The sequence below is a fragment of the Chiloscyllium plagiosum genome, chromosome 27, assembly GCF_004010195.1.
Source record: "Chiloscyllium plagiosum isolate BGI_BamShark_2017 chromosome 27, ASM401019v2, whole genome shotgun sequence".
NCBI classification, from domain to species: Eukaryota; Metazoa; Chordata; class Chondrichthyes; order Orectolobiformes; family Hemiscylliidae; genus Chiloscyllium; species Chiloscyllium plagiosum.
In genome coordinates this window covers 23,751,209-23,776,399 of record NC_057736.1, presented here as the reverse complement: position 1 = coordinate 23,776,399, position 25,191 = coordinate 23,751,209, and the positions used below count along the sequence as shown (strand labels likewise).

Here is a 25,191-nt window from a genome sequence, read left to right as displayed (position 1 = left end):
TGAGTTTACTTCAGGATGGTAAAACTCATCTACAGTTTTTGATGGAAGCAAGAGGAAAGAATAGCAGACTTAGCAGTGTTGGAGGGATAGGCATCCAAAGTCACATTGTCTCACAGTCAAACTACCCTGGAAGTTGCCGGATATAAAATTGGAAGATGGCAACTTTTCAATGTGATGGCTCAAACAAACATTAGATACTCAACATGTGTAAATTGAAGTACTAATCCACTTGCAGGGCCACAATTGAAATTGGCCTTAAAACAGATGGAGCTTGTATTGTAAAATCTCCATCTGGTCATTCTAAGTCTTGGGAGGCCTAATTGGCAATCACTTGTGTTAAGGACCACACTTATTTCTGTGGAGACGGAGAAGCTCCTCCTGGCTTTACAAAAACATAGTGAGCCACCATCGGCCTGGGCTTGAACTCTACCATTTTCCTGACCTAGCTTGGAATAACCAGTAGCCTGGCTTGGAGCTCTCTGGAATTGGATAGGCCCTGACCAATGAGCTACATTAAGAAATCCAATGGAATCTGTGCCTTGCTAAGTCCGTTTTCAATTGGGCTCAGAGCTACAATTTTAGGTGTGTCTATTTTGCACTGTATACAGAACTGAGAGACATTTTTTAAGCTAAGGTGAGAGGAGAGACATTTAAAGACATGAGGAGCAAATTTTTTTTTGCATAGAAGGCGGTTCATATGTGTAAGGAATTTCCTGAGGAAGTGCCAGATGTGGGCAAAATTACATTTAAAAGTCACTTGGTTCAGTACATGAATAGGAAAGATCTGGAGGGATTTGGGCCAGGAGCAGTTTAGTTTGGGATTATCTTAGTTTGGGATTATGTTGGGCATGGACTGGTTGGATTGAAGCATCTGTTTCTGTGCTGTATGAGAGGTGATTTTATTGATACATTTATGATGCTCAGTGTTTATTCAGGTAAATTCTAAGATGTTTTCCCTTGTGGGGCCATTTAGAACAGTGGGATGCAGTTTCAGGGTAAGGGGTTTCCAATATAAGGTGGAGGTTAGGAGGGATTTCCTCTTACTGAAGATCATTAATTTCTAGTTTTGTCCTAGCTCAGAGCAGTGGAGACTGAGTCATGAAATACATTCAAGGCTAAGTTAGACAGATGTTTGATTTACCAGGCTGTCAAGGCTTATAAGGGACAGGCAGGAAAGTGGAGTTGAAGCCACATTCAAATCAGCTATTACTGTATTAAATGATGGAGCAGACTCAATAGGATATAACACCTCATCCTGCTCCTACTGTTTACATTCAGCTCCATGAAAAATTAAAAAGTATGCTATGTGCTGATGCTGATGCAATTCAGTAACTTTACAGAAGCTAAGACCAGCAAGAACTGAAACAAAATGTAGTTATTTGGAACACACAGGTTATTGTCAGAAGTCTGTCTGAAACTAAATGTAAAATCAATAATCTGACGAATGAAGTCCAACATTTTACATAGCATCTTCAAGAAGTGAAATGCGCTAGACTGTTTTTAAGTTGTTTCACCTACTCTAGGAGATGAACAGATGGAAAATAACAGCAATTTTGCTTCTGTATGAGCTTGACATCTCTTTGATGGAGTAACATTTGCTGATACGATAAAATTGATACATGGTTGCTTTACAGTACATTTTTATAAAAAGTCTTGATCCAAAAGTGCAAAATATTTCCTCCTGGTCTTGTACACTTACCATGTGGAAGCTGCCATGGATACTGAAATTCCTCCACATTGACTACCTCAGAAGCCATCAGTTTGAAGCTCTTATTTCTGCATAAACTCTTGATGGACCAATTAGCACCGAGAAATCATGGCCACGGATTCCCATTTTTTACAGCCTGACATGGATGGTAAAATTGTGAACATGTTTCTTTCCTTCCCTTCAGAGGACACAAAGGAGACCTGGACTTTTCCAATGAGATGACATGCATCGAGAAGTTTCCCAGCTCATCACAAATACCTCAAGAGAAACTGTCCTGAATGATGGGAGTTTAATTCTGGGGAACAAGTGCAGGATGGAATCAGGCCTGTGAACCCCGTGCACAGATTCAAAATGATCACTGAGTTTTCCAAGTGTTGAAGCAGGCTCTTTAAGCGGTCTGTCATGGTCCTCTGGAGCTTTGTTCCAGTCATTTGTTCATAGTTCAGGTCCTCTAGCCTTTATCCTCCTCCCATGTCCCATCCATCCCAATACATGCCTCCCCATTTACCCCATTGGTCCCTCATGTCCCAACTGCACCAACTCATGACTATTGCCCTTTGCCTTTACAGTCTCCATAATAACTCACCGAATATTCACCAGGGGCAGACCTCAGGAGCCATTTGAGATGGAAGAAAATAAGGTTCTAAATTTATTTTACAGATTTCGCTGTATGAAAAGACAACCCATGCAAACTTAATTTCTCTTTTAAAATAAAAACAAACAGGCTTGCATTCATAAACACATGTTAAAGACAGATTACCCTTTCGTAACCACTTTGAGCTATCAAACTTTTGATTTAGCATCGCTTGCTGGAATAATCATAACTCATTGGAAATCAGATAAGTATTACTAATGATATAATGATAGCCTTTAAGGAAATGTCAACAATAAGCTGTTGTAACTGCTAGACCAGGGTTTCTTTGCTGTCACTGACACAGGCATTTTTTAAATAGATATTTATAAAGAGTTGGAGATTTGTTAGTGTTTGTTGGTCGGCATAGACATGGTGGGCTGAAGGGCCAGATTCTATGCTGCATGACTCTATGATATAAATAACTTCACAGCTTGATAGTTCTACATATCTTGTTCATATTCACATAAAAGTTGAGTCTTTAAGAGTAAAATTTTACTCAAAAGGTCGTCAACTCTTGCAGAAGCAGCACTTCGGAGAGGTTGGAATCTCCTCTTTCTTGTTACCACACAACCTGAGATGCGAGGTCAAGACTGTTCCCATCAACCTTGTCCCATAAAGTCATGTAAGAGGAACCCAAAGATATGAGTACAGGCAAAAGGAATTGAATAGCCACCTAAAATGGTGCACTAATCTGTTTTTTACCAGCACAAGCTTGACTCCTTCAGCTGGGACTGGGTGGTAGATAGGGATTTTTTGGGATTTTTTTTGTCTCTTAAACAAGGTATACGAAACATGAATTATTTTCCAACCAAGCATCGGCATCTACTTTCACATGACAGCAACTCTTAATCAACACAAATTCTAAACAATCATACCATCCACACTGCTATTTGAGGACACTTGCTAAAATGAAAGTGCAGTTTGTTTGAACTCAAAGTACAAACTGGCTTGCAATATTTAGACTTTCCACATTCATGAATTGTGCTCTGCACCCTTTCCCCAACTGGTGAAAATGGGATCTGTCAGATATGGGGGAATGACATTAGATCCAGATCCCACCTATCATTTTGGAAAATGTATGGAGTTCCATAATTCTGGCAAAGATCTTGTCCTGGGTGTTGCAAATCACAATTGTTAAACCACACTGAAGAATACCCAATGAATTATTTGTAAAAATTATACCTTGCATGATTTAGTTAAACTGAAACGTCTATCAACTTTGAGTGGAAATAATTGCTATTCATCAAGTCGGATGCTTATCAATAGTAAGGACAATTCCACCTTATTAAGGCGTCCTATTGTGTCTAGTTTAATCAAATCTGCATATGTTCCCAATGTTGATAAACTGAACTCGTGATCATCTGGCACTTGGAAAAACCTTGGAAGGTACTGATTCAACACCATGTAGATCCAAACAATACACAAAGATCAAAAGCTTTTAAAGTACAACATAATCCATTGGCAGAAATCCATTTTGTCACTTGGAATGTTAAAGGGAAATATCAGAAATCCAAGGAGTAGACTGGATTAAATTCTGAGGACAGTTGGGAACAAAGTATATTAAGTGCCAAAAGAAATCTGTGTTGAAGATTACTGACAACAGCGAGACTGTGTGTTTAAATGAAAGAAACTCTTCTTTCCACTTAAGATTGATAAAGCCTTGCAGTATAGGGCAAGTGAAGTAACAGAATTATTAAATAGTGACTTTACATTTTTCTTTGCTCAGGAAAATTTGGAAAATGTTGACAACTCAGATAATAAAATGTCAGAAACAGCAGAGAAGCAATACGGCATTAAGAGACTAAAAAAGGTAAAAGAAAATATGGCTCTTTACTTAGCAGAGATACCAAAAGGTTACTCATGCACAACGTGGTCGAAATTGGATCTCCCTACTTTACTGTAAAAGCCATAATGTAGCTACAGCAAGAGCCTTTCTAGGAACCAATGGCCCTCTCACAAACTATGACTGGCTATTGTGTGAGGCCGTTTTTTCAAGTACCCTAGGTGACCATATAAAAGAGTTGTAATACTCCTGAGACATAGCCTCTGTTTTAGATAACTGCTAGGGTTGCTTCCCAACTCCAGGTTACCTTTCTTAAGGCATCTTGCAAAATTATATTGATTCTGGATTAGTGGTGCTGGAAGAGCACAGTAGTTCAGGCAGCATCTGAGGAGCAGTAAAATCGATGTTTCGGGCAAAAGCCCTTCATCAGGAATAAAGGCAGAGAGCCTGAAACGTGGAGAGATAAGCTTTTCTCTCCACGCTTCAGGCTCTCTGCCTTTATTCCTGATGAAGGGCTTTTGCCCGAAACGTCGATTTTACTGCTCCTCGGATGCTGCCTAAACTGCTGTGCTCTTCCAGCACCATTAATCCAGAATCTGGTTTCCAGCATCTGCAGTCATTGTTTTTACAAAATTATATAGAACTGAGTGGAGCAGGCTTGAGAATTCTGAAGGAATCTTGGGTGGTGGATAATTTTGGTTTAAAGTGTATAAAGTGGGAAGTGGAAGCAGCAGGTAAGAGCAGTATCTGCAGTGTGAATCAGAGCAGCGCAAAGACAAACAGGGACACAGCACTGGAGCTGTGGGACGGAGTGAGACTAGCATCGGGTATAAAAGCATTGCTGAGGCAGTGGGAACTCTGCGGGGAAAGAGTGACACCAGTAACCAGGATAAAAGCAGCACTAAAGCAGCAGAAACACAGCAGAGAAGCAATGGGAAAGATCAGGACCAGTAGCAGAGAAAATAGTAATTATGGGGGGAGCAGGAGCATGGGTGGTGGTTGGGGGGGTGGGGTGGTGGTGGTGAGAAGGGGGATAAGTGTGGCCTGCAGCACAGATGAAAGGAATGGGTGGAGCTGGCAAGAGTGTGATGGGGGAATCACCAACAGGAACCAACACAATGCGCAAAATCATAGGGAAGTAGATTGGTCATTGAATGAAAAACAGCAAGAACAGAGGTGGTGACTTAACACAAAGGGGGAATCTAGAACAGCTTCAGAGTCAGGAACAGCACAGAAGAGGCTGGGTCAATCAGTCACAACAAAAACCATAGTCCAGACCTTTGATGGTGACATTATAGCAGCGATGGGTCTTTGCTGAGTCCCTATCCATTCAGCGGAGCCTGGTTTCTAATCATCTTGGCAAAAACATTGCCGTGCCCAGCCTGGATGGTAGTTGGTGTGCAACAGTCAACCCACTTTCAAAGAACCCAGGCATCTTCTACCCCCTCAAGATGAAGTTTGGCATCTGGAACATCAGAACCCTTATGGAGAACCTCAGCAGAGACAGCCGAGAACATCGGAGCATTATTATGACTTGGGAACTCCAACGCTATGACATTGACACCATTGTCCTGAGTGAGATATGGCAGGCAGCAGAAGGCCAGCTCAAAGAAGACATTTCCTTGACACCATCTTTGAGAAAGATAAATCTGATGAAGAGTGCTGACCCCAACGGGTTGGTTTGACAATAAAGATGAACCAGTTGACTATCTCATAGAGCCCCCATTATTGGGTAAGCAGACGCCTCATTACCCTGTGGTTCACTTTGACCTAGTAACAGTACACACCCCAACCCTGAATGCAACAAATGAGCCCAAAGAGGAATTCTACTCCAACCTTGATAACTCCAGTATCTCAAAGGAAGACAACCCAATTTTCAAGTTGATTTCAGTGCCAAAATTGGAAATGCCACAGACCTTTGGAAAGGAAGGTGTAGGGAACATAAACATCAGTGAAGTCCTCATCCTGACAAACTGTCTAGAGCATGATCTGGTCATATTAAAAACGCTACTTATCAGACAAATGCAAGACCTCATGGCAAAATCTTCCCTCTGGACATTGACACCTCCTTGACTAAGTCACAGTCCGAGTGAGGGAACCACATGAATATTCTTAATATTTGTGCATAACAGAAACTGGCCACTGCTGAACTGAGTCATTGCCTAATCTGGTCTACCATCTCTTAAAGTCTGGGCCATAAACAGCAACAGCACTTTTGCAGGAAATTCAAATCATAAGGGGCATGGATAGGATAAATAGAGAAGGTCTTTTCTCTGGGGTTGGTGAATCCAGAACTAGAGGGCATAGGTTTAGGGTGAGAGGGGAAAGATATAAGAGGGACATAATGGGCAGCTTTTGCATGCAGAAGGTGATGTGTATATGGAATAAACTGCCAGAGGAAGTAGTGGAGGTTGGCATAATTGCAGCATTTAAAAGGCAACTGGATGGGTATATGAATAGGAAGGGAGGGATATTAGAGGGATATAGGCCAAGTGCTGGCAAATGGGACTAGATTAGGATAGAATATCTGGTTAGTGTGGATGGGTTGGACTGAAGGGTCTGTTTCCATGCTGTACGTCTCTATGACTCTGACTCAGTGTCAAAGGACTCAATGATTCTGCGAAAGTGCCTTATAATCATCATGGATGCACTCAATAAACAGGGGCCACAGAATGTCCACAGTGCCGGATCTGCACTTAAGTTCATTGCAGACAGTACCTGTGAGGAGATTTCGGGTTATTGTACCAGGTGATATTAAGCCTGGGTTGACAATAATGACTTTGAGATTCAGGAGCTTTTAAACAGCAAGGTATTCCTGAACAGGAACCATAACCCAATATTCAAGCATGTCTGTTGACACAGAAAGGCTGAGGCCCAACAAAAGAACCAATGACTTCAAGAAGAGATGATGGCCAGAAACCATGCAGAAAATACAGAACCTACAAACACTTAGAACATGTGTGGATTCTTCATCAAATCAAGATGACCTGTGGCCTAAGCACCTACCCCACTGATAGCTAAGAACAGAGTGGAGGTCATCAAGGACAGAGAGGCAGTGAGTGCTTATTATTCAACGATTATCTCAAACAAGTGTCAGATCTTGACATGGGTGCCCTTAACCACATACCACAGCATCCTATTTGTCATCATCTCAGCATAGTTCCAACCCAAAATGAAGTTTAAAAAAAAGCTATCCAACAGCTGAGAACCAACACGACCATTGCATTCCTGGAATCCAAGTCAAAATACAAAAATACACTCGAAATACGCTTTTGGTCTGTATGCAAAACCTTTCTCTTCATCTGGAATGAGAAGAACATGGCAGAGGAACTTGGAGACATCATAATTGTGACCACCTCATCTGCAAGAAAGGAGATAACAGCAATTGCAGTAACTTCAGTCAGGTATCCCTGCATTCTGTTACACAGAAAGTTATTGCAAAAATTCCCCTCAATTGCCTCAACCCAGTGGCTGAAGAGTTACTAGTGGAGTCAGAAACGCTAATTCTATCAGTTGTGATCCCAAGCACTGTTCTTCCTGGATAAATCACATCCCAAGCTGAAATCTGGCTTGAAGGATCACACTTTATTTTGTGAGGCTGCCTTTCATTGAAGCACAAGCATATTCGGCAGATTTAGTTTTATCAATAAAACAGAAGTTCATTTCACAAAAGAGAAAAAAATAAAATGGAATAAGCCAAACTATTTATATATCCCAATTTGGAAGATTTTGAAACACTTGGTAAAATATAATCCCATCAACATCACTTTTCAGGATTCATACCAGAGGACGTCCCCTTCACTATCACATTCTCAGTTTGAATTAACTATTTTTTAATTGCTGGTTTTCAGAGTTCAGTAGCCTCTTCCTTGATTATTCACATAATTAAAGTTTGACTTTCTCAGCTTTAAATAGTCCCATCAGGTTTCTAACTGCACACTTCTGGTCTGGAACTTTCAACCTAAACCCCTACATTGAGGTAATTTACTTCCTAACTGTTCTGAACTAACTCCTTTCTGAAAATTCTTCCATCTAATGTCAATCAGGAATTCTGCAAACTGACCCCGCAAAAAAACTTGCCAAGCTAAGGGTTTTTCCCTTAAGAAAAAAAATTCTGATTCTTCTAAGCCAAAAGCAAGCTCATCCCATCATAAAACTCTCACAATACAAATTAATTCCCATTATCAATCCAGGAAATTGCTGACTTCTGGTTTAAAATAAATCATGGCCCCAGAAATCCTGACAAGTTAATCATTAAACCCCTCATATGCAAAATCTGAAACCAATATGCCACTAGTTCAAATCCAAACTCTAAAATAAATTGTATTAATATATTTATGCTTAAGCAGATTACTTGTGTCACACAATGAACATAATCTTCACAGCAACACAAATTCAAGAAAAGAGCAGCAGCAGTCTTTTACTTAGCATTTTTAGATCCCTTAAAAGTGTTTGACTCTGTCAACTGTAGGGGTGGGGGAGTGACAGTGAAGCATCTCCATTTAATTTGGTCATCTTGAGAAGTTAATTGCCATCCGCTGCCTACTACAGACATGATGCAAGCCATAATCCTTAGCAACAGATCCACTATGTACATGTGCAAACTGGGATGAAAACACACTCCCGTAATTTGCTTGCCACAACACTTGATCTACCTTGATGAAGCTTCCAGCTGGTATGTAACTAATCTAGTGGAAAACTGTACAACTTGTGTCACCTCTGGTACAGAACCAAGACCATCCAAGCCTCTGTTATTGAGCTGGAATATGTAGGTAACACTCACTTGTGCCCACATTCAGAAGCTGAGATCCAATCTGTCATCAATGCTTTCAAACTTGGGCAAAACATCCAGAAGTCAAAGATCCTCTATTATCCTGCTCTCACTGTATAATATTACTGCGGACTGTCAAGATCCATGGTGATCAATTTGACAATGTGAATCAATTCTATGGAGAGTTCATACCTTGGAAGTTTCCTCTCAACAAAGGTGAGTATTGGCAATGAAATGTGACCTTTGACTATCTGAGAACCAAATTTGCTTTCAAAGACTTCAGGCCCAGGCCTAAGTTCATGATCTACAGGGAACAGTGTTCCAAGCCCTACTATATACATTAGAGAAATAACCAATGTGCAGCAGATACCCCAAATATGTTGAGAAAAATCAGCAGATGTGCTGCCACAGAATCTTGTAAATCCATTGGCATGATGGATGCTTCAGTACCATTGCCCTCTCACAGGCCAGCATCCCAGTATCAAGCCAATGGCTGCAGTCTATCAGCTGAGTGAGCTATATCATCTGCATGTTTGACATGAGACTTGAAAAGGAAGCTCCAAGCTTCATGACAGCAAATGGTTACCAGGAAGGCAGAGGAAATGCTTCAAGGATGTCCTCAAAATCTCCCTGAAAAAATGCAACATCCCCACCAACTTGTTGGAAGCTTGATTCCAAGGCTGTTCAAACTGAAGAAGAAGAGAAAGCTGTGAAGGAACATCTGACAGATCCAAGTGGAGATCAAGCACAAAGAGTGAAGACCTGAGCATCCCATTCATCTGCCTCAGGAAACACGACCTGCCCAAACACTGCAGGGTGTACAGCTCCAGTACTAGTCTACTTACTCACCTCAGGACCCCCAACACCAAAGTCTGCCTCAATCTTGTGGGACTGTCTAAGAAAAAGAGCAGGAGTGTATCCCATCTCACAGTGTTCTCGATCATGCCCTACCACTCCTCAGACAGCACATTCTAAACCCACTACCATCTGGAAGGACAAGGGCAGCAGACACATGGGAGCCACGAGCACCTGTGAGTTCTCCTCCAAGCCACTCACCAAACTGACTTGGAAATAAATCCCCATTCCTCACTGTCACTGGGTCAAAATCCTGGAACTCCCTCACTAACGGCATTGTGGGCATACCTACAGCAAATGGACAGTAGCGGTTTAAAAAGGCAGTAGCACTTTCACAAGGGCAATTTTCGATGGTCGATAAATGCTACCTCAGCCAACAAAGGCCACATCCCATGAATGAATTTTTAAAAACTTCTTCTCCTGATAGTTATGTTCAAGCTACTAGCAATCAGTGAGGCAAAAATCTTTGCTCGATTTTGTAAAAGGGATTGAACCATCAGTTGAGGTGCAAAGGATTTTCCCAAATAGATTGAGACCTGAGGCACAATTTTGTTCTGGCCTCAAACTTCCTATTTATTGATACATGCTCTATGATTAGTACCCATTTCTGCCTTAAAATGGGCCTGAAGCTTTTTTCCACATCATCCAATTACTTCAGAAAGGTTATGATTATTAGATAAATTTCAGTGAGAAGGCCATGTTTTGCTCTCCCACAAGCAGGGACGAAATAAATGATTGATCAATTCTTGGTGGTATAGGTTGGGGAGGATTTCAGGACAATTTCCTGTTTCTTTCAATAATCATTTAAAAATAGAATAGGTGGCCAGGATCTCTGTTTAATATCTTACAGGAACGATTCTATCTTAGGAAATGTAATTTTGGAGTCCTGCTGCAGAGCTTAATTCCATAGCCTTTGAATTCAATTAAGCAAAGTTGACACACAGTTAGAAAAATGTTTTTCTTTAAAGTATGAAGTGAAGTGGAGATTATGAGATAAACAAGCATCTGGTTTAGATAGTCAAATTCTTACAAAATACTGCACATGCTGGAAATCTGAAATAAAAACAGAAAATGCTAGAAAACTTAGTAGGTCTGGCAGCACCTGTGAAAAAAGAAATAGAGTTAATGTTTTGATTTTGGTTTGACTCTTCTTCAGAAGTGAAGAACAGATTCTGAAGAAGAATCATTAGAGTTGAAACATTAACTCTGGGTGGAATCTCACCAGGCTCTCAGTAATAGGGTGTATGGTGTGATTTTATCACAAAATCAGATGGGAAGTACTTCAGGTTCCATTTTGACATAGGGAGCATCTCACACTTAAGTTCTGTGCTTTTGACAAGTGGCACGGTGAGTTTCTTGCTAGGCAGCAGTGAGTTGCTAATTAATGAAGATCATTGCTTGTAAAAAGGCTTGTTGATAGACTGACCTGTCTGACTGATACTCAACTTTCAACATGCTAACTAGAGCCGAGCAGGCTCGACATTGGCAATGCTCAACATGGAAATCAAAGCAGGGATCTTGCAAATTCAGTTCGGCTCTTGCTCAGAAGGACCTCCGTGTCATGTATGACTAAACAGAATCTCAGGGCACGGTCCACAGGCACCAGCCACATAAAGCTCTCATCCACAGACTTTGGCATCTGGCCTTTGCCAACCTTTCATCCACATCATGTCACCTCTCTGTTTCACTGGTAGGGCCCTCTGGAAGCAGAGACCTACATTGCCGAACACATTAGCAGTTAGCATTGAAAAGCTGCTGCAAAGATACTTTGTGCACAGGGGCAGGGACCCAGCTCATGGATTGGATATGGCTTTATCCTTCTCTCTTCACCCTCACTCACTTAGTGCCTACCTGCAAGCTCAAAGCATCCATGCCATGCCTTGTGCTACCACTTAGTACAGTCACACAACCAGGCTGCTTGCCTTGCTGCTCAGTAGTCCTCAGTCAAGAGGGTGAACATCTTGCTGTGTTTTATGTCAATCTCACAGCTTCACCATGTGCCTGCAGCTTTTAAGCAAACACACTGCATGGCACACCAGCAAGTAGCCAGCTCTCAGAGGCCTGGGGGAGAGGGGGGAGTAATTCTCACCAAAGTCCATGGAGGTACCTGTCAGTCAGGGGGTCCCAGCACACAGTAAGTCAAAGGCAACCTCCTGTACACTGTACAAGGCATAAACCTACAAGGTCCCTATGACTTGCCTTCCCCTTCCACTATTTAGGTTGCATCTCCCTGCTCCAGTCTGACCAACCTCATTTCGCCACAGAGGCCACCAAAAAAAAGGATGTTGGAGGAGAATGGCCAGTGTTGTCAGAAGCATCCAGAGCTCTGTGTTCGCCTTGTTCCTCTTGTTTCTAGATGATGCAATGGTCTCCCATCACAGCTATCTCTCTATCGATCATCATGTGAGGCCTTAAGTTGTGCCACATGGTGGAGCAATGACATTTGGGGCCACACAGCAAGCCAACAACTAGGTGAAAGCAGTGACATTTCTTAAAAAAGTGCAAAAGAATGTACGGTGCATTGTCACTTACGTCACCATGGTGCCCTAATACAACACTGGGTAAACTCCCCTGCTAATTTAAACCAGCAACACAGAAAAGATTTACCCCATGTGGTAAGCTGTGAAAATTCAGGAGGCAAAGAACTAACCCAAAAGTCACTATTTAAAAGTAAAAATTAACAACTTTATTTTTTTAAAGTCTTACAGAGAATAACTAACTGACAACTAATTACAACTCCTAACTCTAATCTATCTTTCACTTTCCTCTCTCCAATACTGGTCTGATAAAACCCCTGATTAAGACTTACAAAAAATTAAAATTTCAAAATCAGCCAGCTATTGAATCTTCTCTGTGTATTTTCCTCTGTCGATTTGCTCTCCAGGTTGGTGTTGATGTTTTTCTGTGCAAACTCCTTCTCCCGACAGGTACCTCTCAGAGAGCTCTTACCAGCAGCCTACATCTGTTGGTCTTTGGGCAGTTCTCTTTGCCACTCTAGGTAACTGTTCAAAATGTCTGATATTTATGCCCCAAAACATTGGATCATCTCATTGGTTTTAATATTGTCAAAATGCCAAATTCAAACTGGATTAGAGTTTAATATCTTGGGGCATAATTTAAACTGATTGGCTGAATTCAAATGTGTTTTTGTATCCAAGGAACACAGCTCTTAGCTCGTTGTTTGACCAAATGTTACATTGTTACCTTGTTCAGAACACTTGGTGCTATGTCAGGTAGTTCTACTAGCTTTTCAACTCTCTTAAAGGTACAATACACCTTCATAACAGCCCTCATTTGATTATCTTTGTCCTAACCCTCCCACTATGTCTTAATGCACTTCCTGGATACTGTAGCTGAATTGGAGGCAGCCTGCTTTATAGGGTGGCAGATTCTGAGCTTTGATGGGAGCTGGATGTAGTAACAGAGAGAAAGTGAGCATAAGATAGCAGAGAGAAGACTGTGGCACTTACTCTGGCAGAGCAGAGAAGGTCATCAACCTTTTTGTGGCTGCTCCCCTGCACTGTGAAAATGCCATTGATTCAAGTGGCCACAATGGACCAACTGCCAGAGTTTGACTCCCTCTGCCAATCCTCCAGGAAGAGGATTCCTGTCCTTCGCACCACACCCTTGTCATGGTGCTCTAGTTCCCTGCTGGACCGTCATGGTGCCATCTGCCTCTGCTCCAACATCTTTAGGTTTTGTCCATCAATGAGCAGGGTAACTTCGGAATGCCATCCAGGTGCATAGCACCCCTTTTAAAAAATGCAGGCACAAGGGATTCTGATCTTTCAGCAGGTATCTACTAATTTGTGAATTGTTCTGGGAATGATCAGTGTTAAATGAAACCAGATCTAGACGTGATGGATGCCATGGGGCAGGGTTCCTGAAGAAAGGCTTATGCCCGAAACGTCGATTCTCCTGTTCCCTGGATGCTGCCTGACCTGCTGCGCTTTTCCAGCAACACATTTTCAGCTCTGATCTCCAGCATCTGCAGACCTCACTTTCTCCTCATAGCTACCGAAGCAAGCTTGTTACAATACAGCAAGAAAGCTTGCGGGACCTTGTGGCAGAAAACCCTCCAAAAAACTTGACACAACTCAAACTCAGTCAAAGAAACGTAAGATTCCGCCTCTCTGTTTCTCTCTCCACAGATGCTGCTGATCTGACTGAGTTCCCCTAGCAATCTTTTTATTAGTTTTTATCAAATTTAAGCACATTATAGTCTCAGATCTTAGAGAAAATTTGAGTTGAAATTAGCAAATTTTATTCCCTTAAGGTCCTTACATTTAAAAGCAATTACAGTACTTGGTCTTTTTAAGTAACTGATGTAATTTTTTTTTGAGAAAGTACACATGGGTTTGGTTTGATTAAGATGTGTTCTGGAGACATCTTTGAAACTGTCTTCAAATAATTGAAGGTGGGAAGTTGGAAAGATATATATTCTTAAAAGGCTCTCAGCTGGATCAAAAAGGAGAGGTCATGCTCTTTGATCTGGTATAATTTTTGAAAAATGATAACATATTTTGGCAATTCTTCCTTAATAAGACCTTGATGGATTAGTTGACCTGAGTCCAAAAATCCCAATTTTCTCAACTGTAAATTGAGTTGGAGCATGATTATTTTGACATATATAGTAAATAGTAGGTGGTATCAAGAGAATCAATGGTAAAGTGCACAGAGATTTTGATCAAAGATCATGCGATTATCAATTTAAAGCCTATACGTGAATTTCAACATTTACTCTGGAAATCAATATTAGACACAGTACCTCAAGTGAAACCTAACCAAGTTTCTGTGTAACCTTGTTACTTTTGTACTCTATGCTTCTGTTGACCAAGTGAAGGACCAGCTAAACCTTTTTAACAGCTTTCTATGCTGTCCTGTCACCTTCTGAGACTGGTTTGCCTATGGTTGTAAGTGTATCTGGTCCTGTAGCCATTAATTTGATACTGCATCAATCTTCATACTTCTCTGCCTCTCCCACTTTAGAATTCCAGGCTTACCCTTTTGCTCCATATTATCTGTAACATACCTTGCATGTTTTAATTAAACCAGAACACCCATCAATATTGGATGGAAACAAGCACCATTTATTACCTAGAATGACAATGTGACAATTAGAGCTGATTGATTGCTGGCACTGCCTGTTGTTCTTCATTTCATTAAGTCTGCACATGTATACAACATTGATGAACTGGACTAATGTGATCCTCTGCACTTTGAACAATTTTAGGAGACCGTGCTCTCTAATACCATGCAGATTGACTGGAGCAATGAAGAAATATTATAGCTATAAAATATACAATATTGACAGAAATCTAATTTGTTACAAGCCCTTACATGGGGAATGTTAAAGAATAGAATTTGGGATAAACATAAGTATTTCAGAAGATCCAAGCAATCAAATAAACAAAATAATTTAACAAATTCTTAAACATGGGTGAGAACAACTGAATGCAAATAAGTGAAATGCAGAAAGAAATATGAAGTGCAATATTACTAAGAAATAAATGTCAATCTGTACCAAAATAAAATAAATTCTTGTTCCACTTAAAATCAGTAAGGAAACTGGGATCTCGGAAGACACAATGAGCTGAGTTACTAAATTGTGGCTTTACATCTGTCTTTGCCCAGACAAGAAAGGAAAATGTTGACAAGTCAGATAAAATATCAGAAACATCAGAGAAGGAGCAAGATGGTAGCAATCTAAACAAGGTAAAAGAAAGACGAGCTTTTTATTTTACGTCATACCTACTGGGTATATTTCAAAACTGCACATAAACCCGGGTAGAAACTGGGGCTCACCGCGCTGATATTAAATTGTGAAATTGTCAACATGTAACATTTGTGCTTACCCAAACTGTGTCATCCAACTTAACAAAAATAAAACACAAATGCTGGAAATTTGAAACACAAACAGAAACTGCTGGAAACACCCACAAGGTCTGGTAGCATCTGTGGAGAGAAAGTAGAGTCAATGTTTCGAATCCAGTGACCCTTCTTCAGAATTGAATGGAGAACTAATTGAAAAGTAAAGTAGGGTTGCTGGACCAGAAATGTTAACCCTGCTTTCTCTCCACAGATGCTGTCAGACCTGCAGAGGTTTTCCAGCAATTTCTGTGTTATGTCGTTTCTCAGAGACATGCTGGTGGCCTGGCGAAACAAAACTGACCAAAATCTGATTGACAGGCTGAGGCCTATGTGTCAAAATGGGATGGAGATGAATGGACCGTGACTGAAATTTTTCTTCGAATTCTTGGGCAGCTAGCTGAGTTTTGTTTTTAAATATGAAAGTTTTTGTTATGGAGCTAGCAAGAAGAAGGAGTGTTTCCCCACCCTCCAGTATTTCTGAGCAGGCGAACATCCCACCCCACTTCCTTGGGCAGGGATGCAGGGCCCTATAGAAAGAGTAAGCATCCATACTCATTTTCTTGGTGATCTGATAATTGAGGTAAATAATCTGCAAATATAGATCTTACTGTATATAGGTGTGCATTTTTTAAATGTTTATTCGAGGGAAGGGGAGAGGTGTGGTGATGAGTGTCACTGGATGCCAACATTTATTACCCATCTCTGATTGCCCTTGAGAAGGTAGTGGTGAGCTGCCTTCCTGAACTGCTGCTGTCCATTTGAAAGTTAGGGAGAGTGTGCCAAGATTTGGCCTCAGTGATATTGATGGTAGCAATCTAAACAAGGAACAGTGATATATTTCGAATCAGGATGGTAAATGTCTTGAAGGGGAGCTTGCTGATTGTGATGTTCCCATGCATTTGCTGCTGTTGTCCTCCTAGACCATACAGGTCATGGGTGTAGAAAGTACTGACTCAGGAGCCATGGTGAATTTCTGCAGTGCATCATGTACACATTTCTGCTATTAAGTGTGAGTGGTGGAGAGACTGGATGTTTGTGGGTGTGGTGCCCATGAAATGGGCTGCTTTGCTTTGGATGGTGTCTAGTTTCTTGAGTATTGTTTGAGCTGTGCTCATCCAGGCAAGTGGGGAGTAGTTCCTTACAGATGGTAGACTGGCCTTTGGGAGTCAGGAGGTGAGTTACTTGCTGCAGGATTTCTAGCCTCTAATCTGCTATTATTTGACACCCTTTTCAGGCCTTCAAGGAATTTCTACCCCAATGAATTAGTTTTGAAATATAATGCCTGGCAGGTAGATACGTGCAGCAACAAGCTATCAGGAGGATGACCATCTTTTGCGGGTGGAGATTTCAAAGGAATTCTTTGTTTCTTTAAAAAGCTCCTTAACACTACAATAGTGGGCTAGAGACCCACACAGTCATAGAGTCAGAGAGATGTACAATACAGAAACAGACCGTTCAGTCCAACTCATCCATGCCGATTAAATATCCCAACCCAATCTAGTCCCACTTACCAGCACCCACCCCATATCCCTCCAAACCCTTCCTATTCATATACCCATCCAGATGCCTTTTAAATGTTGCAATTGTACCAGTCTCCACCACTTCCTCTGGCAGCTCATTCCATACATGCACCACCCTCTGTGTGAAAAAGTTGCCCCTTAGGTCTCTTTTATAGCTTTCCCCTCTCACCCTCAACATTATCCTCTAGTTCTGGACTCCCCCACCCCAGGGAAAAGATATTGTCTATCTACCCTATCCGTGCCAGTCATGATTTATGTTTTGTTTGAAAGATTATAAATCAGATGGTGTAGCAGTGGAATATCATCCTAGATTGTGGGCTCAAACCTTTTAAGTCATTGAGCAAAGTTGACATTAACTGTTATAAAAAATGTTTCTGACAGAATAATTAAATGGGTTGTCTTGATGTAAGAACATACCACATTTAAACAGCATATGCTCAGATTTAAAGTTGGCGTTGGCTGATGCAGAAAGAAAGACCTGTATTAATGTAGCACTTTCATGATGGCCAGACATCTCAGCACACTTATAGCCAATTCAGTATTTTGAAGCCACAGTTATAAAGTAGGAAATCCAGCAGCCAGTTTGCACTGAGCAAGTTCCTACATCATAGTATGATCCTGGCCAATCTGGTAAAAAAAAATTAACTGATACAAAGTAATTCACAGGTCTTAGAAAGAGAGAAATGTAATCGTTTAAAAAAAAGTAAAACACTATAGCCTAATTTTTGTTGGATCAGGTAAGGATAGAGACAGATGACAGAAAAAGAAATGATGTCAATATCAGACCTCATACCTCTGGTCCCCACAGCAGGGAACTGAAGCTGTCTGCGTCACTAATTGGCTGGATTACGAAAGTTAAGTCGCTCCTTCCCGTTCAAGGGTCCTGAAATGTTCATGGAGGTAGCAGGAACCATATAAGGTGGAACAGGGTCACTCCCACCTTGGATGACTTTTATTTTGGTTGTGGAAAGCAGAAGTTTTGAAGAAAATCTGTCCTGAAGTGATGAAATTGTAATGCCATGAACATTTCCATACTTTATCATAGGTTCCAACTCACTGCTGGCTTGATAAATTTGAAGGACCAGATGCTTTTATTTTTAAAACTGTGCAAAATAGAGAGCGACGGCTGCTGAATCAGACCAAACATGACTCATTCCTTGGTGTGTCACCACTAACTGTCTGCCATTTCCGAATCTATCTCCAATAAACCCCTCACCTCCGTCAAACTTAGAAACATTGTTTTTTGCTGAGAGCAGGTTCCCCACTCATAAGGCCCGATTTTAGCTGAGGAAGCAGGATTTGGAAAGAAGTTTAATTTTTGAGTTTGAGTATGCTCAGATATTGTTCTCGGAAAGTCTTTGAAACAATCTGCAGAGTTTTAGCATGTGAGAAATTGCAAATGCTGAACTTGCTAAAAAGAAGTCATGCTAGTTATATCTGTGCAGTTGTTCAAAGATATATCTGGCATGCTGGTCAAGAGAAATTAGGCTTAAATTGCATAGTTGGATTTTAATGAACCTACTAATGAGCTTTCATTGGCAACTTGCAGTTACAACTAAGGTTAGGTGATGCTAAAGAAATTTGTCAACAGTGAAAAAAATGAATACAAATCAGGCACATTGAAACAGGGGTGAAAAGTAGCCACGGTTGTTGAATTAGTGCTCCTTTTAATAATTTAACAAGTTGGACAAAATCTTAGAGCTTGAAGAATTTGTCAAAGTCAGTGTTACAGTAAATAATAAACAAAAACATGATCAAGGTTTTTGGATATAGATCTTTTCGGTTAAGAATCAAATGAGAGAATGTGTTTAATGAACCAACAGCACTCTAGATCATCACAAACAAAGCTTACATATATGGTACCTTCAATGTAATAAAACATCCCAAGGTGCTACAGAGGACTGTTAGAAAAATTTGACATCAAACCATGTGTGGAAACTTTGGAGGGGATGTTCAAAGAATTTCTAAATAGCCTTAAAGAATGAAAAAGAGACAGAGAAGATTGGAAAGGGAAATTTGAAGCTTAGGTCCTTAGTTGCAGAAGGCACAGGTACTGGTGGAAAGGTTTAAAGTTAAGAATGCTTAAAAGGTGAGAATTAGAGGAGCCTCGATAATATAGAGACATTTAGAGATAGGGAGAGATTAGGCTGTGGAGGAATTTGAAAACTGGGATGAGTTTAGTCAAGGGCAGGTCGTGTCTCACAAACCTCATTGAGTCTTTTGAGAACGTGACCAAGCATGTAGATGAGGGTAGAGCAGTTGACGTGGTATACATGGACTTCAGTAAAACCTTTGATAAGGTTCCACATGGTAGGCTGTTGGAGAAAATGCAGAGGCATGGAATTGAGGGTGATTTAGCAGCTTGGATTGGAAACTGGCTTTCTGAAAGAAGGCAGCAAGTGGTGGTTGATGGAAAGTATTCAGCCCGGAGTCCGGTTACTAGTGGTGTGCCACAGGATCTGGTTTGGGACCACTGCTGTTTGTCATTTTTATAAATGACTTAGACACAGGCATAGGTGGATGAATTAGTAAATTTGCAGATGACACTAAAGTCGGTGGAGTAGTGGACAGTGTGGAAGAATGTTACAGATTGCACGGGGACTTGGATAAACTGCAGAATTGGGCTGAGAGGTGGCAAATGGAGTTCAATGCAGCTAAATGTGAGTAATGCACTTTGGGAAGAATAACAGGAAGGCAGAGTACTGGATCAATGGAAAGATTCTTGGTAGTGTGGATGTGCAGAGGGATCTTGGAGTCCATGTACATAGATCCCTGAAAGTTGCCACCCAGGTGGATAGTGCTGTTAAGAAGGCATACGGTGAGTTAGGTTTCATTCGTAGAGGGATTGAGTTCCGAAACCACAATATCATGCTGCAACTATACAAAACGTTGATGCGGCCACACTTGGAATATTGTGTACAGTTCTGGTCCCCATATTTTGAGAAGGATGTGGAAGCATTGGAAAAGGTGCAGAGGAGATTTACCAGGATGTTGGCTGGTCTGAAGGGAAGGTCTTATGAGGAAAAGCTGAGAGAATTGAACCTGTTCTCATTGGCAAGAAGAAGGCTAAGAGGGGATAAGATAGAGACATACAAGATGATCAGAGGATTAGATAGGGTAGACAGTGAAAGTCTTTTTCTTAGGATGATGATGTCAGCTTGTACAAGGGGGCATAGCTACAAATTGAGGGGTGATAGATTTAGAACAGAGGTCAGAGGCAGGTTCTTTACTCAGAGAGTGGTAAATGCATGGAATGCCCTACCTGCTAATGCAGTCAACTCAGTCACATTAGGGAGATTTAAGCAATCCATAGGTAAGGTCATGGTTGATTTTGGGATAATGTAGGGGGACAAGCTGAGAATAGTTCACAGGTCAATGCAACATCGAGGGACGAAGGGCCTGTTCTGCGCTGTATTGTTTTATGTTCTATATTCTAATTTTAAAATCAAGGCATTAATTAACCATGAGCTAACGTAGATTAATGATGGAGGGATGAACGAAAAACAGAAATTGCTGGAGAAATTCAGCAGGTCTAGTAGTATCTGTGGAGAGAAAGGGGAATTAATGTTTTTGGTCCAGCGACCCTTTTTCAGCATTCTGAAGGGTCACTGGATCCAAAACGTTAACACCCATTACTACTGTATTACAGATGCTACTGGAATTGTTGAGTCTCTCCAACAACTTCTGTTTCAGATTTCCAGCATCTGCGGTTCTTTATTGTATTTTAGTGAAAAAGTCAAGTCACATGACGCCAGGTTATAGTCCAACAGGTTTATTTGAAGTCACAAGCTTTCAGAGCACTGCTTCTTCATCAGGTGAAATGATACTTCTCTTGACAAAGGAGCTGCACTTCGAAATCTTGTGACTTCAAATGCATCTGTTGGACTATAACCTGCTGACATTGGACTTTTGATTTTATCCACCCCAGTCCAACACCGACACTTCCACATTCACACATTTTGGTGATGGATGGATAGTAGGGGTGAGTAGAGATTTGGTTTGAATTAGAACAGTAGGAACAGATTATGAATGATTTCAGTTTTATGGAGAGGGTAAAACATGGAAAACCAGCCAATCCATGGGAGGCCAGCCAGAAGAAATTTGCAACAGGTAGATAGAATGAACAAGAAGGAGAAAATACTCCCCCCTAGTGGGAGAAATGGCATTAACAATAAAGCTAGACTAGAACAATGAAAATTAAGTTAAAAATGACACAACACTAGGTTATAGTCCAACAGGTTTAATTGGAAGCACACTAGCTTTCGGAGCGTTGCTCCTTCATCAGGTGGTTGATGAAGGAGCGGTGCTCCGAAAGCTAGTGCTTCCAATTAAACCTGTTGGACTACAATCTGGTATTGTGTGATTTTTAACTTTGTACACCCCAGTCCAACACCAACGTCTCCAAATAATGAAAAATTAAAAACCTGAATTTGTTAGATTTTTGTTAGGCAAGTGTATTTAAGGCTAGGGAATCAAGGTGAGCAGATGCAGTTAAGTTACAGATCAGCCATGATATAATAGAATGTCAGAACTGGTTTGAGGGACTGTTCTATTTCTAAGTTTCAAAAGACACACAATTAATTTTAAACTTTTAATTTAAAGCCAGCCAGAAGCTACTCCATGTAAATAATCTTGAAATTACAAGTAAGGATGATGGGGAAGCAATTGAACTTGGTCATATAAATGGAAACGCACAATTGCAATTCTACTGAGAGGAAAACAAGATCTGATGTAAATGAGGCTAAGAATGGCTGATCTGTGAGAACGTAACAAGCCTTTTCTATTTCAATCCTGCGGTCTTTTCTAGTCCAAAATTTCTAAATAATACGTACATGATGCTCAGAGGAAGAAGAAATGGCTAAGAGACCTTCATAGCTACAGAAGGAGTAATAATTTACTTAAAAGGAAAGTCTTGTCTTTTCTGCTATGGCAACTTTAACCATCATATTTTGTAAAGTTATGTTGGTATTTGGAGTTGCCACATTCTAATGGGTTTTATTGCCATATTCTAATGAGTTTTATTTTTCAGGTTCAAAACAGTGAAGACAAGGTTGATAAAATGTACTTGACCCCACCGCCGCCTGTGAAACAATTCCTCATCTCCCCTCCAGGGTCTCCTCCCGTTGGATGGCATCAGATTGAAGATGCAAGTCCCACCATTAATTATGATCTTCTGCGTGCAATCGCTACACTTGGTCCAGGTGGGACATAGCATTATCCACAGAGTAGCATGAAGTGATTGTGCTTAAAGGTTTAGTGTGCCTGTGTTTATGTTATGTTTTTCTAAAAGGAAAATCCCAAACTCATGTAAAAGCATTACATATATATATATATATATATACATATGAACATAATCCCAAAACTAAATGTGGTGTGGCTGCTGTTATCTTTCTCAACACATGGCTGAGACAAACTTTTTCTTCCTTAGAGAATTAGATCCACGCCCTCTTGATAAGAGTGTTCTAAACCCACAAAGTGAAGTCAACCTCTATCAACCAGCAACATGGGACTGCAAATGTGCCTGGGACATGGAGAAATATTGCCCACAAATATTCGTTGGCTGTAGTCACTTTGCAACAATAAGTTATATTTACAATTAATGGATGCACAAAGGTTTTAAATGATGGCACAGATTTTTGCCATAACTGAGACTTACTCCATCTTGGCAAAAATGATAGATGTTGGAAATCTGAAGTCGTGCCTCCAAAATTGGCATTTTCCATTTTTGTGGAGACAGGATTTAAGATGAATCATGGTTCAGGCGTGCATGCTCACGGAGGCAGCTAACTGGTTAAACGATCAGCTATTTGGGGTGGCATGGAGGTTCAGTGATTAGCATTGCTCCCTCACGGTGCCAGGGACCCGGGTTCGATTCCAGCCTTGGGTGACTGTGTAGAGTTTGCACATTCTCCCAGTGTCTGTGTGGGTTTCCTCTGGGTGCTCCAGTCTCCTCCCACAGTCCAAACGTGTGCAGGTCAGATGAATTGGCCATGCCCATAGTGTTGAGGGATGTGTAGTCTAGGTGTATTAGTCAGGGGTAAACATTGGGGAATGGGCTTGGGTGGGATACTGTTTGGAGGGTCAATGTGGACTTGTTGGGTTGAAGGGCCTGTTTCCACACTGTAGGGATTCTAAGATACCTCTGTTCAAATTAGATTTTAGATTCCTTCATGTCAGATACCAAGAGTGTGGACATTTAAATCTGATAAAAACAAGTCATAATACATTGTTTTACCTCTTCAGAGAGCTGAGATACCTCTGAGGACATAGCATCAGGGAACCTTAGAGGTTGGGGGTATTGGTGGAGGAAGGGGTGTGCAGTTAATGTTGCACTGGAGAGAGGGTTAGGTATCCTTTGGAAATGGGAGGGAACCCGGTGAGAAAGGAGGGGTTACAAGGGGATGGTGTTGTCAAGTATTCTTTGGGTTTTTTAAACTGTAGAGAAGATTGTGTGTGAAAGGTACAACTTTTCAAAATGCATAAAAACATGTCAAAACCTGTCCAAGTAATCACAATGTATTTTTATGAGCCAGAGCAATTTTGTCAAGCACTATGGAACTTTAAGTAAGGCAAATTTAGTTTTTTTCCAGTATGTGTGAGTACGTAAGGATGTGAGGTGAGCTGGTATGGCAGAGGAAGAGGGAACTGGTGGAGGATGGAAGTAGGCATTAACTTAATATAGGGGGTATATGGAATATGGGTAGAAGGATATTGAATTGCATACAAGGTATGAGAAGGGCCACAAGGATGGGTAAAGGAGCATAGGTGTAAGAGAGAGCAGTGAGGAATGAGTTGAGTTTTGTTGAATGGGTTGACATGGAGAATATTTGAGGATGGGGGAGGTGTGAGGGATGAGGCCTGGAGGAAGGTTTATATTTTATTCTTTCAATTTTAGTCTAGAGGCAGGCAGACTTTTCACGCATCCTGACTTGGGAGCTATCAACCTCCTAAGCACCAAGCCCGATTCCCAATTCAAAGTAGACAAACCGCAGGTAGTCGTTTATAAAGGAGAGGTCTCACAATTATGTGCATCCATTCTGGGAAAGAAAATTGGGTCAATTTGTGATCACTGTATACTGTGTTTTCTTCATAAGAGGAAGATTGTTCACTATCTTGAAAGCCAAATGTTTTCTAAAGTTATTTTTTAAAAATCTATTGATTAGGAGCAATTGGGAACAAAGCTCTTGTCTCACAAGAAAGCATTCCAAATTAGGTTAGATTTGCGATGCACTCAACTGGCATCTCTTCTGAATGTATCTATTAAGTACCTGCTATTGGATGTTGCCCTAACACACTTATAATTTCAGTGCTGAGGTATAAGTTGTCAACATTGTTTGAGTTTTTCTTTACACAAAGCAACAGGAAAAGTACTTCCTGTCAGATCTAATGCAATAAAATAAAAGGATCCAGATTTAAAATGATTGAACACTATACAGTAATGTTTTTCATTTCCAATGTCCCCTGTTTGTCCATAACTGCAGATTTTTTTTTTAAATTCACATGGTATTTTAGCCAGGCACTTATATAATTTATCATGTATGGGTGGTAAGGTGAGGTTCAAATCAGATCAGTTTATTATTACTTTAATTAATACAAATTGAACAAGTTAATTTTTTTTGCAATGTGTGGTGTGCAAACATATTTAGAACATAGAACACAGAACAAAACACGGCAGAACAGGCCCTTCGGCCCTCAATGTTGCGCTGACCCATGAACTAATCTAAGCCCATCCCCCTACACTATCCCATCATCATCCATGTGCTTATCCAAGGACTGTTTAAATGTCCCAAATGTGGCTGAGTTAACTACATTGGCAGGCAGGGCATTCCACGCCTTTACCACTCTATGACTAAAGAACAATCTATCATCCCTCAATTTGTAGCTATGCCCCCTTGTACAAGACAACATCCTAGGAAAAGACTCTCACTGTCCACCCTATCTAATCCTCTGATCATCTTGTATGTCTCTATTAAATGCCTCCTTAGCCATCTTCTCTTCAATGAGAACAGACCCAAGTCCCTCAGCCTTTCCTTATAAGACCTTCCCCCC

General features: G+C 40.8%; 1 protein-coding gene across 7 annotated transcripts in view; it reads left to right on the top strand.

The window, feature by feature from the left end:
- rcan3 (regulator of calcineurin 3) overlaps nucleotides 1-25,191 on the top strand; it is a 142,851-nt gene that overhangs the window by 106,558 nt on the left and 11,102 nt on the right. For 4 of the 7 annotated variants that reach the window (XM_043717670.1, XM_043717666.1, XM_043717667.1 and 1 more), the window contains 2 exons: nucleotides 15,386-15,466; nucleotides 22,172-22,343. In XM_043717670.1, coding sequence (XP_043573605.1) covers nucleotides 15,386-15,466; nucleotides 22,172-22,343 — 253 coding nt within the window. Of the gene's footprint in view, nucleotides 1-15,385; nucleotides 15,467-22,171; nucleotides 22,344-22,570; nucleotides 22,759-25,191 lie in introns of those variants that run through there. The other 3 variants (XM_043717672.1, XM_043717669.1, XM_043717671.1) reach the window with 2 other exon arrangements.